Below are 14,896 nucleotides of genomic sequence, written 5' to 3' on the forward strand. Positions count from 1 at the left end.
TATGATTCTATACTCAATTAGTTGTAGTTTTCTACACTTATATTTTAAACTATTTTATTTCATAAAATCTTACTGTTATTACCTTTGAATCCATGCACATTTGCAGTATATTCTTAGTACTTATGCTATAGACTAGGCAAAGAGTAAAGGATGACGACTGACAAATACTATACAGATACACAAAACCCCACTAATTTTAAAAAACAAATAAACCTACAGAAGTCATATTTTGAGTCCACTTAGATTAATTTTTTTTTGAGCTTATGATAGTTTATTCTTATGTTTAAAAAATTTTGTTAGGATTAAAAAAATAAACCCCCCCAGTTACTTTGGGTATATGAGTGTGCAGTTTCTTAATCTGGATTTTCCTCTTAAATGAGTGCAAACAAACATCAATAGTGTAAGCAGAGAAAGCTTCTGCGTACATACCTGGCCAGAATCTCCAGTGCAGAACTCTGCAATATCACATTCATTCACTGCATATCGACAGTCATAGCCTCGTGGGAAAAACTAGAAAATGAAGAATGTAGTTCAGGACTAAGATTATGTCTACATAAGCTGTTCCTTTTCATTCTACATAAAACACACTTTGAACTATAACAGGCTGCACATGACTTCCATGGACAACTGAAAAGAACGATAGATACACTGCAGCAACACTCACAAGACATGATGTATTACAGCAGGGTCCATCACTACAATGAGCTCCATTAGAAAGAGAACACTTCTTACAACAGTCTGCATAGCATTCCTGAAGAAAATATTAAGCGAAAATTTTAGTTTTCCATTTTAAATAAGTTTTTTCTACACAATCTTTCCAACAAACTATTATGTACCAGCAGACAAAAAGATTCAGTTCAACACTGATGACTTGAAATTATCAGCTGGAAGAATCCTTTGCAAAGTTCAAATACTAAAGTAAAGGGAAAACAGTGAGGTATATGCTATAGCAACAAGGGGATTCACACCTTCCGAAGCCTCTTCACGGGTGTGGAATAGCCTGTGCCAAATGCATGCTGCTTAAGTCAAATTGCATTCAATGCAGGAAAAAGATTAAGAAAAGTAAGTATGGGTGCAATTATATTTAAATACTAGAACTAGGACTCAAATCTACAGGGCAGATTTTTGCAAAAACATTATTGGAATATTTCTACAATAGAGAAGAAAACAACAGTTTACTTATTCTGTCCGAACATGGCACCTGTCTCCAAAGCATAGATAAGGAGTCTACCACTCCAGGCACACTATCCAGGAAAAGCAAAGGGGTAAGCACTTCTACAGTGCAATTCAAAAATTGCTGGGAAATAGGAACTGTTCTGAGGACACCCTCTGTCTTTGCACTCATTCTCACTTGAAAAAATGTTTTAACACAGTCCTTTAATGAAGTTGTTCCCTAACAATAGACAAAACAAATTCATTTCCATAACCTCTCCCCCTCCCTTATCAATCCCATAATGTATCTTAATATATTTTGTAAGAAAGACTTGTGGAGTAATATATAACTCTACTTGCCATTCGGAAACCGCAATCACATTCTTCTCCTGCTTCTACATATCCATTTCCACACTCAGTGGTTTCAAAAAGCTGAAAGCAAAAAAGCCCCCCCCCCCCCCCCAAGTAAGAATAAAACTAGTATCAAATGACTTTTCTGTCACACATAGCCCATTTCTGCAATGCTACAGAAACACGCTCTCACAGAAAATATATATGCCATGCTACTGCGATGGGGAAGGCAGCATGTTTTTCAAGTGCTGCTAATCAGAATTGTTCAGACATGAAAGATGTACAGCTAAATCACTTGGATGCTAGCCCTCTTTAGGAGAATACTGATCTCAGAAAATTATGATAAACAGAGAGACAATAAAATAATACTCAAGGGGATAACATTTGAACTTCATTCCTGTTCTATGGACTCCCATTTCTCTGACAATTCCTTCAAGAAACCAGTCAGCAATATGATCTGTGGGATCTACTCAGGTACCCATACTTGCTCATGTAATTAGCTACTGTCTATTCCAGTGTAACATGTTTGTGCATGAAAATAAGAAACATTAAGAAACACGGGCAAAACAAAGTTCTATGTGCCTTATTAGTAAGTTAGAATAACAAAACCACATATAGATAGTGCTAAACAGTTAATCCTAGGACCAGATATATACAATACAGAAATTCTACAGTTCAGGATGATATAGATTCTATGCTGGTTTCACATATCATAATTTTGATTAAAGGTGATTTAAGATATTCTTCAGTCTTGTCACAGAAATAATTTTGCAAAAACCTTGTCCGTTTTCAATATAACAATTCTGCTTTGAAATCCTATAAGAGTATCAGGATTCTCCAGTTTAACTGGGATATTAGCAACAGAAACACATTCATCACTAGACCATGGTTGAAATGAGAAGTTAAATGTTAACAAGTTAAAATGAGAACAGATAAATCTACAGCTAGATAAGGGTGAAAGATGCAAGTAAACATGTTCTTTCTGCATTGGCTTAGTGGCAGTACAGCTGTTGAGGATCATCAGGATATAAAACATAACATATAATACAATACAAATTATTTATAAACTTGGATGGAATTCTTCTTTGGTACTTTGCGGGGCAGGGGAAGGAATCATAATGCCTAACCAAAAAGAAAGAAAACATTTTACTTTTGTTGCATAAACCACATAGGTAATCAATAGCACCTACAATTTTGGGTGCCAGAAGCAAAACTACACTGAAGAAATACCCATGTGTACTCTTCTTCACTAGCAATGTTGACATGATTCAGAAAACTGAAATTTCTTTTTTTTTCCTCTATAAGCCACTGTTACTACTATACTTCAGTGGAAACAGCAAGATGTCTTATTCTGAACCTGAAATTCAGTTCTCCATTAAACAGATCTGCTTATCTGACCTGTAGCCCATAAGAAAACAAAAAGGGGTCAACCAGAGAAATGCAAGAAAATAACAGAACACACAAAAATTTCCTACGGCGTTAATCAGGAACCATCTAATGTTAATATACATGTCAGAGCATAACTAAAAGGTTATAATTAAAAATGATATCATGGTGGCTGCTTAACACAACTACATTTTATTTACCTAAAGATCAAACACGCTGTTTTCTACCTTACCTCCCAACCTCCAAATAATAGGATTCAAAACACACTATGATTTTTTTCCCCCCAAAGTACTTTAACTTCAAAGCTGTGAAACACTGACACAGATAACACATAAAGATAATTCAACCACTCTCCTGGGAGTATTTTCATGGAAGTAAACCAGATTTTTATTCTGTATACAGTCAACTTGATGATTTGTTCACTTTACCTTGCAAGACAACCATCATCAAAAAAATGAAGCTGTGTTTTTCTTTTTCCCTACTTACTCTTTTCTGTAAGAATTCTTACATTCTTATTCTATAAGCAAAGATTGCTACCCTGGGAAAAGATTAAAATACACTCTAACAAGCAAAATTTTTTTAGTTAATTGTGCAAGGTGGTGGTCTACCAAAGGATACAGCACAATAAACAGAACAGCCTAATAGTCTCATGTGGTATTGAATTCTACAAGGACAGCAAGTTTGACAGCGTGATTAAATAGAATATTAATACTTTGGATTGATCTTACTTTGCAAAAAGAGCCACATCGAATATTTTTATACTACTCAGCTTTAGAAGGATGTGATGCTAATATTGCCTTAGAAAAAAAATTATGACCTGGATAAGTTTTTATGGGAAAAAAAGCAATGGATGGTACAAGGAAAGAGTTAAAAATTTCAGAGTTTGCCAGATGTACATCTGAAATGAAATGAAGTTAACTTTGAGAACAACCACAAGCTGCTACTGTCTATGTGAAGTAAGCTATTGATTTCTAATTCCTAGTGTGGTAATTGGCATTCTTTTTAACAACCTCAGGCAAAAAGTCCAAGAATTACGTATGTGGAACATGCACTACAACCTCATTTCTGTATTTATTTTGTGCTACTTCCAGCTTAATAAGTAGTGCATTTATGCTGAATGGGGAGGTATCTAGCTGTGAAAAATCAACTGCAAAATTTGTCATTATTTGAGCATGAAGAATTGATGGAAAACAAGTTGCATTCCTCTTAAGATTATTTTTAAATGTTATGGGAATGAACAGTCAGCTAATTACAAGCAACCTCAAGAAAATACCCACATAGACATTTGAATAAATTTGAGAACAGATTGGTGTTAGTGAAATTATTACAGTTTCATTACAAAGTTTAGCAGGGGTGCTGACTACCAACATATTTATTACCTTTGTTGGCCTGTTGAAAAGACAGGCACCTCCCCCACGAAGTAGAAATTCTTTGTATTCTGCAATGCTGCATTTGGAGAATTTCCTGGAATGGTATACCCTAAAATGGCAAAGAATTAGCTGAGTAAATGCTTTGAAACACCAACAGTTACTGGAAGGGGGTGGAGGGATCACAGCGTTTTTTTTTTTAATACTGTAAATCCCAGTTTCTTACAACCACTGTGTGCAACAGTATGTCAGCTCAGTCTTATTCTCAAACAATAAAATCAGAACAAAAGAAAAAGTTTTTAAACATTTTGCATTTTTATATTTCTATTATATGTATCTACAGTATATAAAACTGTAGTCTTCTAATCTTCTTAATAAGGTGAAACCACATTATCACAATAGCTGCTATGCACCCTCTCGATTGCATGCATAATTCAGTGTTCTCTTGGGTTTGTTTTCCCTGCAGGTTCAGTTTAAAAAGATGGATTACATTCCAGATCCCTGATGTCATGCCAGGGTTTTAAAACCACTCAATTCATCTGATCCTGTTAATAAGGTTAATTTTTAAAGTAAAAGTAATTGTAGCCATAAGAACAGCTGTATAGGGTCAGCCTAAAAATCCACTTTACCCAAAACCCGTCTTTGATTTTGGCCCTGAGAATATGGCCAAGGAAAAGTAGAGAACAGAGCACTGTACTACTACTTGCAGAATATTTTTCCAGCTTCCAACAATTTTCAGCTCAATGACTTTCTTGGGAAACCTTATTTTGTCTTATTTAATAATCTGCATTGTATTTTCTCCCATGAATTTGCTCAAAATCTTTTAGCATCTACAAGATGCTACAGCAAGAAGTTTCACGGCTTAATTACAGACTGGTAGAAGAACAATTTCATCCTGTTTTTTCTGTCACCTGTTAGCTAGTCTCATTTCATGTCTCCCTAGTTCTTACACTGGAAGAAACAGTAATCATTTGCTATGTTGTTCATGATGTTACAGACTTCTCTCGTATTTCCTCATCTCTACCTTTTTCCCAGCCTGATGAAAACATACTTTATTAGTCATTTCTCACGCAGAAACTGATATTTTTATTAGCCATGTTTTGAGATCTGGGAATGAGAACTATTCACACTATTAAAGATGGAGGTAACCATGCCATAAGGAGGTTCTCCATTCCTTTCCTAGCAGCTTACTGCTACTGAGCTGACATTTCTACATTGAATTATTCTATATAATAAAAATGTCTTCTGGCACTGATAGAGTTAAGTGAAAAGACTTTACACTACAGCTAATTATTCACTCATTTCATTAGTCAGTCCTTTTCCAGCTTCTAGGTGACTTACTATCTGCTCCTGGCATTTTTTTTTACTGTTACCTTAACTACAGAAGAGGTCTGTTCTACAACCTCTTCTACTGATATTTCCATCCAAGACTGATACTTTGATAAGTTCACCATAGGAAGGAAGCTAGTATCTATTCTGATCAATGCCTTACTTCAGATTCCAGAAGCAAACTTACTGAATAATTTTCTGTTGCGTTCACACGGTGGCTGACAATTACAAGTCTACAGTAAAGCCACACAGTAATTCTACTGAAGAACCAACTTCCAAATACCATATGAAGAAACTAAGGTCCTTTCCTTCTGTCTTTATTTATAAATAATGTTCTCCATGATTTTTGCAATCAAGCTTCCACAGTGAGCTTCTGACAGGAGTGATTTATAAGACTAAAAAACCTATGTTTCAGAAGCTATCTTTTTCTAATCAATTGCTTACAGTGTAGAGAAAAGAGTCTCTGGCAGTGTGTGAAGGTAGAGGGCAATGAAACCTGGTTTCCTCCCACATAGATGTGCTTCCCCCTCAGACTTCACTGACCGTTTAGCGAAGGATTGAGAGCACTTGCTGAAAGCTTCAGGTTTCTACTTTTATTCACTGGAACAGAAGCAGAGATATCTGTTCACTCAAAATTAGAATTTTGAAGGAATTGGGGGAAAAATAATTAAAATTTAGGAGGAAAATAGAAATATCACTTATCAAAACTGTATTATAACACTTTTTCAGCTGCATGTAAAAAGTATAATTGGATTTATTTAATGAAAAATATACATTCCTTACTTTTCAATCACTGTAGGTATAGCAAAGCATTACTGAATACACTGCATTGCACTTCAAAATACAAGTTTTATGAATAGCTTCCTAAAATGTGAACAGCGAAGGGAATGAACAGCTGAAAATTGAAATAATTGATCTGCATGTTTGGGTTGTTCCAACTGCTTCTAGTTTTTCATTTATAAGTACCAAAACACATGGACAAAACCCAATACATAAATATTTATGCCATAATGTAAACTATGAACTCATTCCAAAGCCCTCAATTACTGATAGTTATGACATACCCCGTTTCCTCCATGATGCAACCACCCCAGGATTCAGTGCAGTCACACTCTTCTCAGACAAGACCAAAATACAACAGAAAAGGAAAGCAGTTATAAATACGCTTACAATAAATATAAAGTACTCACTACAAAAACGGACCTTGACTAATTATACAAAGATTAGATGGTTGCTTGACTGTACAGATTCTAGCCCTAAAAAGGAAACCAGCCCACTTGAAGAGATACTAATATACTTAATATAAACGCTATAAATATATATATAAATATATAAAATATACTACTTTCAAATTACCATATGTGCACATTCTTAGACTCAAAGTTTCAGGCAGTATAGAAAGCTAAAAATAGTTGGCAACGTTCTTCCCTACGTGCTCTCAAAACAGGCGGCATAAGTGTATGTGCAGTACACACGATACTGATGATTAAAAATGTTCACATATCCTCTTCCCTAAAACATGTACAGAACACCCTGAAGGAGAATTGTTACTGGACAGGCCACGTTTTTTCCCTTTGGCATAGAATTATTACTAGTAATATGTGAATAAGCCAATCAAACATTCATAAGAAAAAGTAGTTGAGCGAAAATGGATTTACAGTTTACTTACAGCTACAGCATGTAAGTCAACAGTGACCAAATTCATAAAATAAAAAAGATCAACATCTTATGGTTGGTAAAACAGAAGTTACAAACTGCCCATAAAAATTATCTACCAAAGTAGTAAGATTTTCAAGAAGAAAGGTTCTGTATTCTAGTTACTACTGCAAATCCATACTGTTTCTCCACAGAAAACAGTCACAGATTATTTATATGGTTACTTCTGCTCTATTCAAGTCTTTCATTAATCTTTCTCTATAAAGGGTATCCAAATAAGGAAACTAAGCTATCATTTTAAAAACCTCTATCTTACAGTTAAAAAAGATTCTAATTTCCGAATTATATGAACTCTGTTTTACCTGTAATCAAAAAACCAATGATATAGAAAATAATTTAGCCATTTGAAAGTTTACACAATTCAAAAGCAATGCTTTACAAAACAACATTCCCTAAACTTTTCCACATTGTTTCCTAATTCACAGATTTCTGAAGTGATTCCAAAATAAAGTCAGCATTATCATTCACATTTTTAAAGAAGAAACAAAGAGAGAGAGAGTAGCCAAATTGCTTACAAGATGTGACTGGAAAAACCCAACAGTTTTCTTTAGCTCCCAAAAGGGCTTTTGCAGCAGCTTTTGTACCTACACTACCTGTGTTAAGGCCACGTCAGTCTAATCTTCTGGCTGTGAAGCAGCAAGCTAACAAGTTGAGCAAATGTCACCCTGGACTAGGTTACAGCTTCTTACCGTTTCTTGAATTATAAATCAGGTATTTTTTTTATTTTAAGAAGTCAGTGATAGTTTTATAGGAATTACAGATTTCATTATGATAGATAAGGAGTTCCGAGTTAAATTAATGGTGTTTTTACCCTTACACCTTTGAATGTTGGTTATGAATCTAACCTCCTGACAGAGGACATCACTGAGGTCATTACAAAGTGAGTGCTAAACTGGTGGCTCTTATTTTGGTTAAACTCAAATTTTGGTGCATATATTTCTAAAAGCAGCAATTCTTGTTCTACAGTTATAGCAAGTTTGGGATTTGTTTCAAATATTACAAAGGAAGAGTTTATATATTTAGCTAAGGAGGACAAAAGAAGACTCCATGTCCATGTACATACTCGGTTTCCTGGCAGCTGGCTCCCACTGTATTCCAAGGTTCTGAGCAAGACTTTGTGCTAGTTCCTGTGCCATGGCCAAAGGGAGGCCATACTGCGTTTCAAGAGGAGCACAATTTAAGAGAAAAGAAAACGTAAGTTATTGTAATGAACACTACACCAGCTCATTCTGGCTTACCACAAACCTACTACTTCAGTAACTCTGTACAGCCAATCACAGTTCTGTGTGCATATAAGGAAAATAAACACAATGAAGTACGTAACGGAAAAAATTTTCCTCTCTTAACCTGAGGGAATCCCTGTCTGCTGGTTAACCTACAGAAAGGAGTCTGTTTGATATATATATATATATATATATATATATGTAATACAGTTTTGCATAGTATGATTAATGCATGTTAAAACAGGAGATTTTCATTATCGATTTAACATTGCACTGAGGAAAAAAAATATTTAAAAATCAATACACAGGGACCAAATTTTCTAGTTTTAACATTAAAAAAAATCAGTAAGAATTACATGTCATCAGCACCTCAGAAGATCAAGCCTCTTATAATGAGAAGACCCAAAAGGATGTTCAGGGCTATATTTCAAATACTCCTCTCTGAGATTTTTGGGTCTAAATTTCTGTCAAATATACTAAAAGCCAATTTAAGATCTTATTAAGAGAATAATGCAGACAGGAGGAATGCTTTTTAAAAAGAAAAGCACAGTAAGCAGTAGTTTAATGATGATACAAGAAAGTTGGCTGTGAGAATCCTAAGTTTTTAATATGTAAGTTATCTTTAAAGCCCTGGATACTGAAACATATCTGAGGTTATAATGTACAGTTTCTATTTTATTTCACTTTAGTCATGAAAAAAAATTACCTCATTCACTCCTACTCCTCTGGTCACAGAGCAAACCCCTCCAAAGTAACTTAAGCTGCTCCTTTTGTAATGAAATGTCACATTCCTTGCAAACAAATAAAGAAAATATAACACATTGACATTGGGCACCAAGAACTTATTGAAAGATCACACTTTCACACATATTATGATACATTGCATGCACATTAATACTCATCTAGCATCAAAAGCAACTGCAAGTTTACAAACAGAACACCAACATCGAAAGAGTCTATTAGATACAACTTTCAACAAAAATACTATTTTTATCTTGTAGAGTCAGAATCAGTCCCAACCCACAAACAATCCAAGCAGAGAAAGCTAGAGTATGAGATTCCTAAAAAAATACAATGATAACATTTCCTTTAAAAAGATAACAATATATTCCAATTTATAATCTGTCAGGAAGGAATGCTGTACTGAAATGTATCAGTGTTGAGAATTTTTTTGATTATGCTCTTAATCCAAACCAATTCAAGGTCTAGTTTCAACTCCAAATGAAAAGACTGAGAAGTATACCTAAAGGGAAAGTAATTTAATACTGCTCTTTAACCCTGCCTCCTTTCATTTATTGTTAATAAGCCCCAAATAATTTAGTTAAGTTAATGTAATCTGGAAGAGATAAATTATTCTATAAAATGTCTATAAACGATTCTCAATGATACCTATTTTAACCTCATAGGCATAATAATAAATCTACACAGCCTTGGGCATGTGTAACAAATGACCCTAATCTTTGAAAATTAAGTCCTTTTACAAGAGCAGAATCAATGTCCCTTTTGTTTTTTTAGATGACAGAATACTCCAGCCAGGTATATATTTGTTTTTTCAGAACATTCTGACAGCCATCAAAACTTTCAAACTGCAGCTTAACTACACTAAATGCTTAAAGCTAGATGCTTTACAACAGACAGAACCACAGTAAGGGCCGAGGTTGGCAGGCACTTCTGGAAATGGTCTAGTTCAACCCCCTGGCTCCAAGGAGGCTCAGCTGGAGCAGGCTGCTCAGGGCCACGTTCCATTGGCTTTTGAATATCTCCAAGCATGGACACCCCACAGCCTCTCTGGGCAATCTGTTCCAGCATCTGACCACCTTCACAGTTGAAGTTTTTTTTCCTTATGTTTAAATGGAATTTCCTGTATTTCAGTTTGCATTTTGTACCTTTCACTGTGCACCACTGAGAAGAGCCTGTTTGCCCGCTGGCAAGCTCTTCAGCAAGTGATACAATACATGCGTAAAAGTAATTAAAAGTGCACATCATCAGTGCACTTAATGCACAAGATGAAAGAAAAACGCAATTAGCGTTGTATTGCAATGCCTGTATTAAGGCAGTACAGCTATGACAGACTGGAGGAAATTCTTCATCCCCTATTTTTATCTTCCTCTGCAGAAGATGAATGATAAGAGAATCACATGGAAGACATTTGTCACTCCATCCTTGTAGTATGTCATGCTGCTGGGAGAAGGCTTAAGATCTTTATGCTGCACAGGGGAACACACTCTTCCTCCTCTTTGCTTACAATGCCGTGAAGTAAAAAAATACTGTTGCTCAAGGTTGGTGTTGTGCCTAATGATGCAAGTGGAATTTCCCCTCAAAATGCACTGTGTCTCAGAAAACAATTCATTACAGCTCTAAAGGAGGAGACCTTCCATTAACAAATCATCACTGAAGCTACATGTGTGAATAAATATAGTAACTGGAATGCTCTTGTGACAACACATAATACTGTCAGCTCTGCCCTCTCCTGCTCTTTACTGGGAAAACAGTACATTACACACCTGATTAGCAAAACTAGGTGTCCTTAAGGGCTCATCAGAAGACACTTCAAATATGTGACACTATCTCCAGGTCGCAAAGACATTAAAATTTCATTATAGATATATATCAACATGACCATGGTATATACTACACCTATTAAAAATAGACTAACGTGTTACAAAATAGATTAAGCTTCCTAAGGAAGGCAGATGTTGATTGATGTAGTGACTACCAAGCAAAAAAGTAAGCAAAGAGAGACAGGTAGACAAAAGCAGTAGACAGAAAAGTATATAAAACTGTAATAGTCTAAACCATTGTATAATAGTACATACGAGAGAAGGTGCACAGCATCAGCATGCTGTTTGATGTAGTGCTGTCGATATTTGGAGAAATCATGAAGCATCTGCAGAGGGTCAGGGTGAATATTAATACGATCTTTGTCTGTCCAAGTTTCCACAGCAACAAGAACGACCCTGGTGTTCAGCTGTTCCTTGTATATCTGAGGGCAGAGACAGGACAGGCACAGGAGTAGAACACTGGGTCAAACATGCACAGTTAGCCAGTAAGAGTAAAGCAGAAGGACAAGAGGGGTAAAGCAGGAGGGAAACATGGGGAAACAGTTAGCTGGTAATGCCTTGGATTTCCTAAAAGTTAATATTCTGATCAAATTAGTTTTATGTTTTCGAGGACAAAAAAACCTTGTTGCTCTTTTTTTGAGCTACTCCCTTTTTTCTAAAATTCACCACTGAGTTTTGCAGAAAAACTGCACAAAAATCAGCAAAGAAGAAATGTAAAGGTATACTGGGTGATCTCAAAGAAGAAGAAAAGAAAGATCTCAAAGACAAAGAATAGCCAAAGCCAATTCTTAAGTCAAGATTAAATAATTTCTCAGTTCTCCAATATATCCAAAATTTAATTCACATAATGCTTGATTTTCATTTATAGTATCATCACTTAATGCTACTCAAGTAATGTGAGAATTAAGTAAGAATATTACTTTTTTCTATTAATTTTAATGTCACTGTAACAATAGACAAGGAAACGACAATCAGGCCCTAATAATTACAAAACAGCTTTAAAATATCCATTTTAACTTTGTGCACGATACTTGATTCTGAAATAAAACCTGCTGCTCTCTTTAGGTTCAGGTCATAAAATGCCAAATTCTACTAACTAAGGTTATTCAGAACTTGCAGATCTACAAAAGATGCATTCCTTATCTGCAATAGACAGTCTGCCCATCAAAAGTCTTACATGGGACATGACGAACACTTACTGATCATACTTAGTTATGATCTAAAAGCGCTGGATAACTAATACATTGGCTGCCTAATGCATAAAATACACAAAAGGCAAGTTATTTGGTCATTTCCATGAGGCACCATATTAAATATATGCTTTTATTATCTTTTTGCCAAATTATACCTACAATACACAACATGAATTGCAAATATCCTCCTGCCGTTACGATAGGTATTTATACTGAATAAGCTAGCATTGACTAGCATGACAGTCTTTTCTATCAAGGCAGCATTATCCTCATAAAAAAGTCAAAGTATAATATTCAGCTTAGGAAAAAAAAGGCAATAAATATAAGAGAGAGAGAGAGAGCAACCAGCTAAGCTCAATTTTGTCCAAGAACTTTGAAGGAAAAAAGAATATTAATATACTTCAATCTGAGGGAGACAGGCTGAGGACATACACAGAAAATGGTTAATGACATGAGAAAAATCAATAAAATTAAACCCCAGAAATTACATATGGGTGGATCAATAAAGGCTTTACTTGTGTTTGCTGAGAGGAAAACCGTATTTCCTGAAGCAAATGAGAAGGAAAGAATGGAATAGGGGGCAGAGAACCTGGAAGCCTCTGAAAGCCAATATCCTTCTCCCAATAATATATCAGTAAGAAATACAGCTCACTCCCTGTGAACACAAGGGAATAAACAAGGCAGAAATTCCTGCTCCTTTTTATGCTTTGTTTAAAGAAAAGACCATTAAGATGTCATTTTGCAAGATCTCTATGAGGGGACTGAATTCTACACTGGAGAGAAGCTGAATGTTTCTGTATATACAGATACAGCAAATAAAAATGGAAAAACAGAAGGAATAGTCAGAGAAAGGAAAGATAAAGTCACTGTTAAAATGCAGAAGAAATACAAAGAAATAATGATCAGATGAGAAAAAAAATGAAGATGCCACTCTTTCTTTGGGAATGGCCAATATAAATTACAGAAATATTATTTCAATTATTTATGTTTTTATCTGCTCTAGTAACTTTTTTCAGACTACTGGCATTTTCAGACCATTACATGAAAATATTCCAAAACACTTCCAGTATTTCATGTATTATAAATATAAATATATTCACCTAAATTTTCAATATACATACAGTATACATAATACTTTATATGCAAGATACTAAGAACAAATACTGTATTGCTTCCTCTGAACTAAACTACTGACAATGTTTTGCACTGAATCATATCACACAGTTCTAGAGTTAGACTTCTGCTAGCCTTTGTATTCATCACTACTAGAGAATCTATCCTGTTTTCACGACAAACACATCTCTGAAATGTGTGGTCATTACATGTATATCAAAAAGAGAAAAAAAAAAATCAAATTTTACCACAAATCTTACTCTTACAGAATCATAGAATAGTTTGGGTTGGAATACGCTTTATGTGAAATTGTTCTAAAGTTAGTAACGTATACAAGTATCGTATCTGTGTCAGTGCCACCCATTTATAATGTACTACAATGGGATTTTGTTTGGTTTTAAGCTATAAATACAGATTTATAAAGGATAATTTTTATTCACACTCTCTTTTTCTCCCAACAGATATGTATATCCTTTGTAAACTATACTCGCAGCTTCAGCCACTTGTGGTTAGATTTGTTTCACAAATCTAAACTCGATTAAATCTCATTCTTAAGCAGTGACAGATACTGAAAGCTCCTTCAAGTTTAAAATCTCCGCTGCCAAGGGCAAACTCTGGCAGTTGCAAGCTTTGAGAAAAATGCCAAGGATAATTTGGTGCTTTCTTACACGTTCACCCCAGGCTATTCTTCTGCAGAAATGAGTTTTTAAATGTAATCTTTATAGCTGCTCATTTTTTTTATCCTGGTATCTGGTAATGTTAACTTTTAAAACACAGTGCTAAACTAACAAAGTCAGTGATAAAATTTTCAGAAGAAACATTGATACTTACAGCATCTACAAGGTTTACCACAGACTTTGCGAAATTGTTTGTGTATGCATTTGAAGAACGGTGCTTTTTGAACTAAAAGGAGAAGAGAAAGTAGAACACAGTAAGAACTTAAATATTTATTACTAATTCTTTATTTTTACAGCAAGAAAGGAAAATTAGTATTTTAAGAAAGAGTAAGGGAAAAAACTCAAAGAGCTTTTCAGATCACAGCCTATATCTCATACTCAAGAATCCCTGGAAGACAAAGGAAGCCATGTATGCTAGACAGCCTTTCACAGCTATAAAAGGAGCATTTAGCCACAAGAAATATCCTATTTAGAATCAGAGTTCAAATGTTCGAGACAAAGTTACACGTGAACATAAACATGAGCTCAAAATTGAGAGGATGCTGTACCCATTAAAACTGTGCTTAACCTGATGAGTTAAACATCAGACTGCACTAGCCACATTCCATGACTATCATTATGAGACATGAAGATGAAGCATTTACCACTTGTCCTGTGTACAGCTCTTTCCAAAGGCATCCTTTCTTTACTATAGCACAAGACTTTCATGACAAGTAGCATTAGTTATACCAAAAGGCAAAAAGGAAGAGGGAGTGCATGGTAAAAGTAAATATGTGTTTGAATGTGGAAAGAGTTAAGCTGAATACCTTACGTTTTAACTTCAAATTT

General features: G+C 35.0%; 2 protein-coding genes across 8 annotated transcripts in view; one reads left to right on the forward strand and one right to left on the reverse strand.

Moving 5' to 3' along the window:
- The window catches only part of DYTN (dystrotelin), a 121,055-nt gene that overhangs the window by 81,510 nt on the left and 24,649 nt on the right, over positions 1–14,896 (forward strand). The gene's annotated exons all lie outside the window — the stretch shown is intronic.
- The window catches only part of ADAM23 (ADAM metallopeptidase domain 23), an 86,004-nt gene that overhangs the window by 30,129 nt on the left and 40,979 nt on the right, over positions 1–14,896 (reverse strand). For 6 of the 7 annotated variants that reach the window (XM_076342410.1, XM_076342414.1, XM_076342413.1 and 3 more), the window contains exons 10-18: positions 14,223–14,294; positions 11,341–11,507; positions 9,231–9,315; positions 8,365–8,455; positions 6,650–6,698; positions 4,269–4,368; positions 1,513–1,584; positions 665–751; positions 430–510 (exon numbers count right to left, since the gene is read on the reverse strand). In XM_076342410.1, coding sequence (XP_076198525.1) covers positions 430–510; positions 665–751; positions 1,513–1,584; positions 4,269–4,368; positions 6,650–6,698; positions 8,365–8,455; positions 9,231–9,315; positions 11,341–11,507; positions 14,223–14,294 — 804 coding nt within the window. The remainder of the gene's footprint in view (positions 1–429; positions 511–664; positions 752–1,512; positions 1,585–4,268; positions 4,369–6,649; positions 6,699–8,364; positions 8,456–9,230; positions 9,316–11,340; positions 11,508–14,222; positions 14,295–14,896) is intronic. The other variant, XM_076342411.1, reaches the window with a different exon arrangement.

This window comes from Aptenodytes patagonicus, chromosome 6 (genome assembly GCF_965638725.1).
Source record: "Aptenodytes patagonicus chromosome 6, bAptPat1.pri.cur, whole genome shotgun sequence".
NCBI lineage: Eukaryota > Metazoa > Chordata > Aves > Sphenisciformes > Spheniscidae > Aptenodytes > Aptenodytes patagonicus.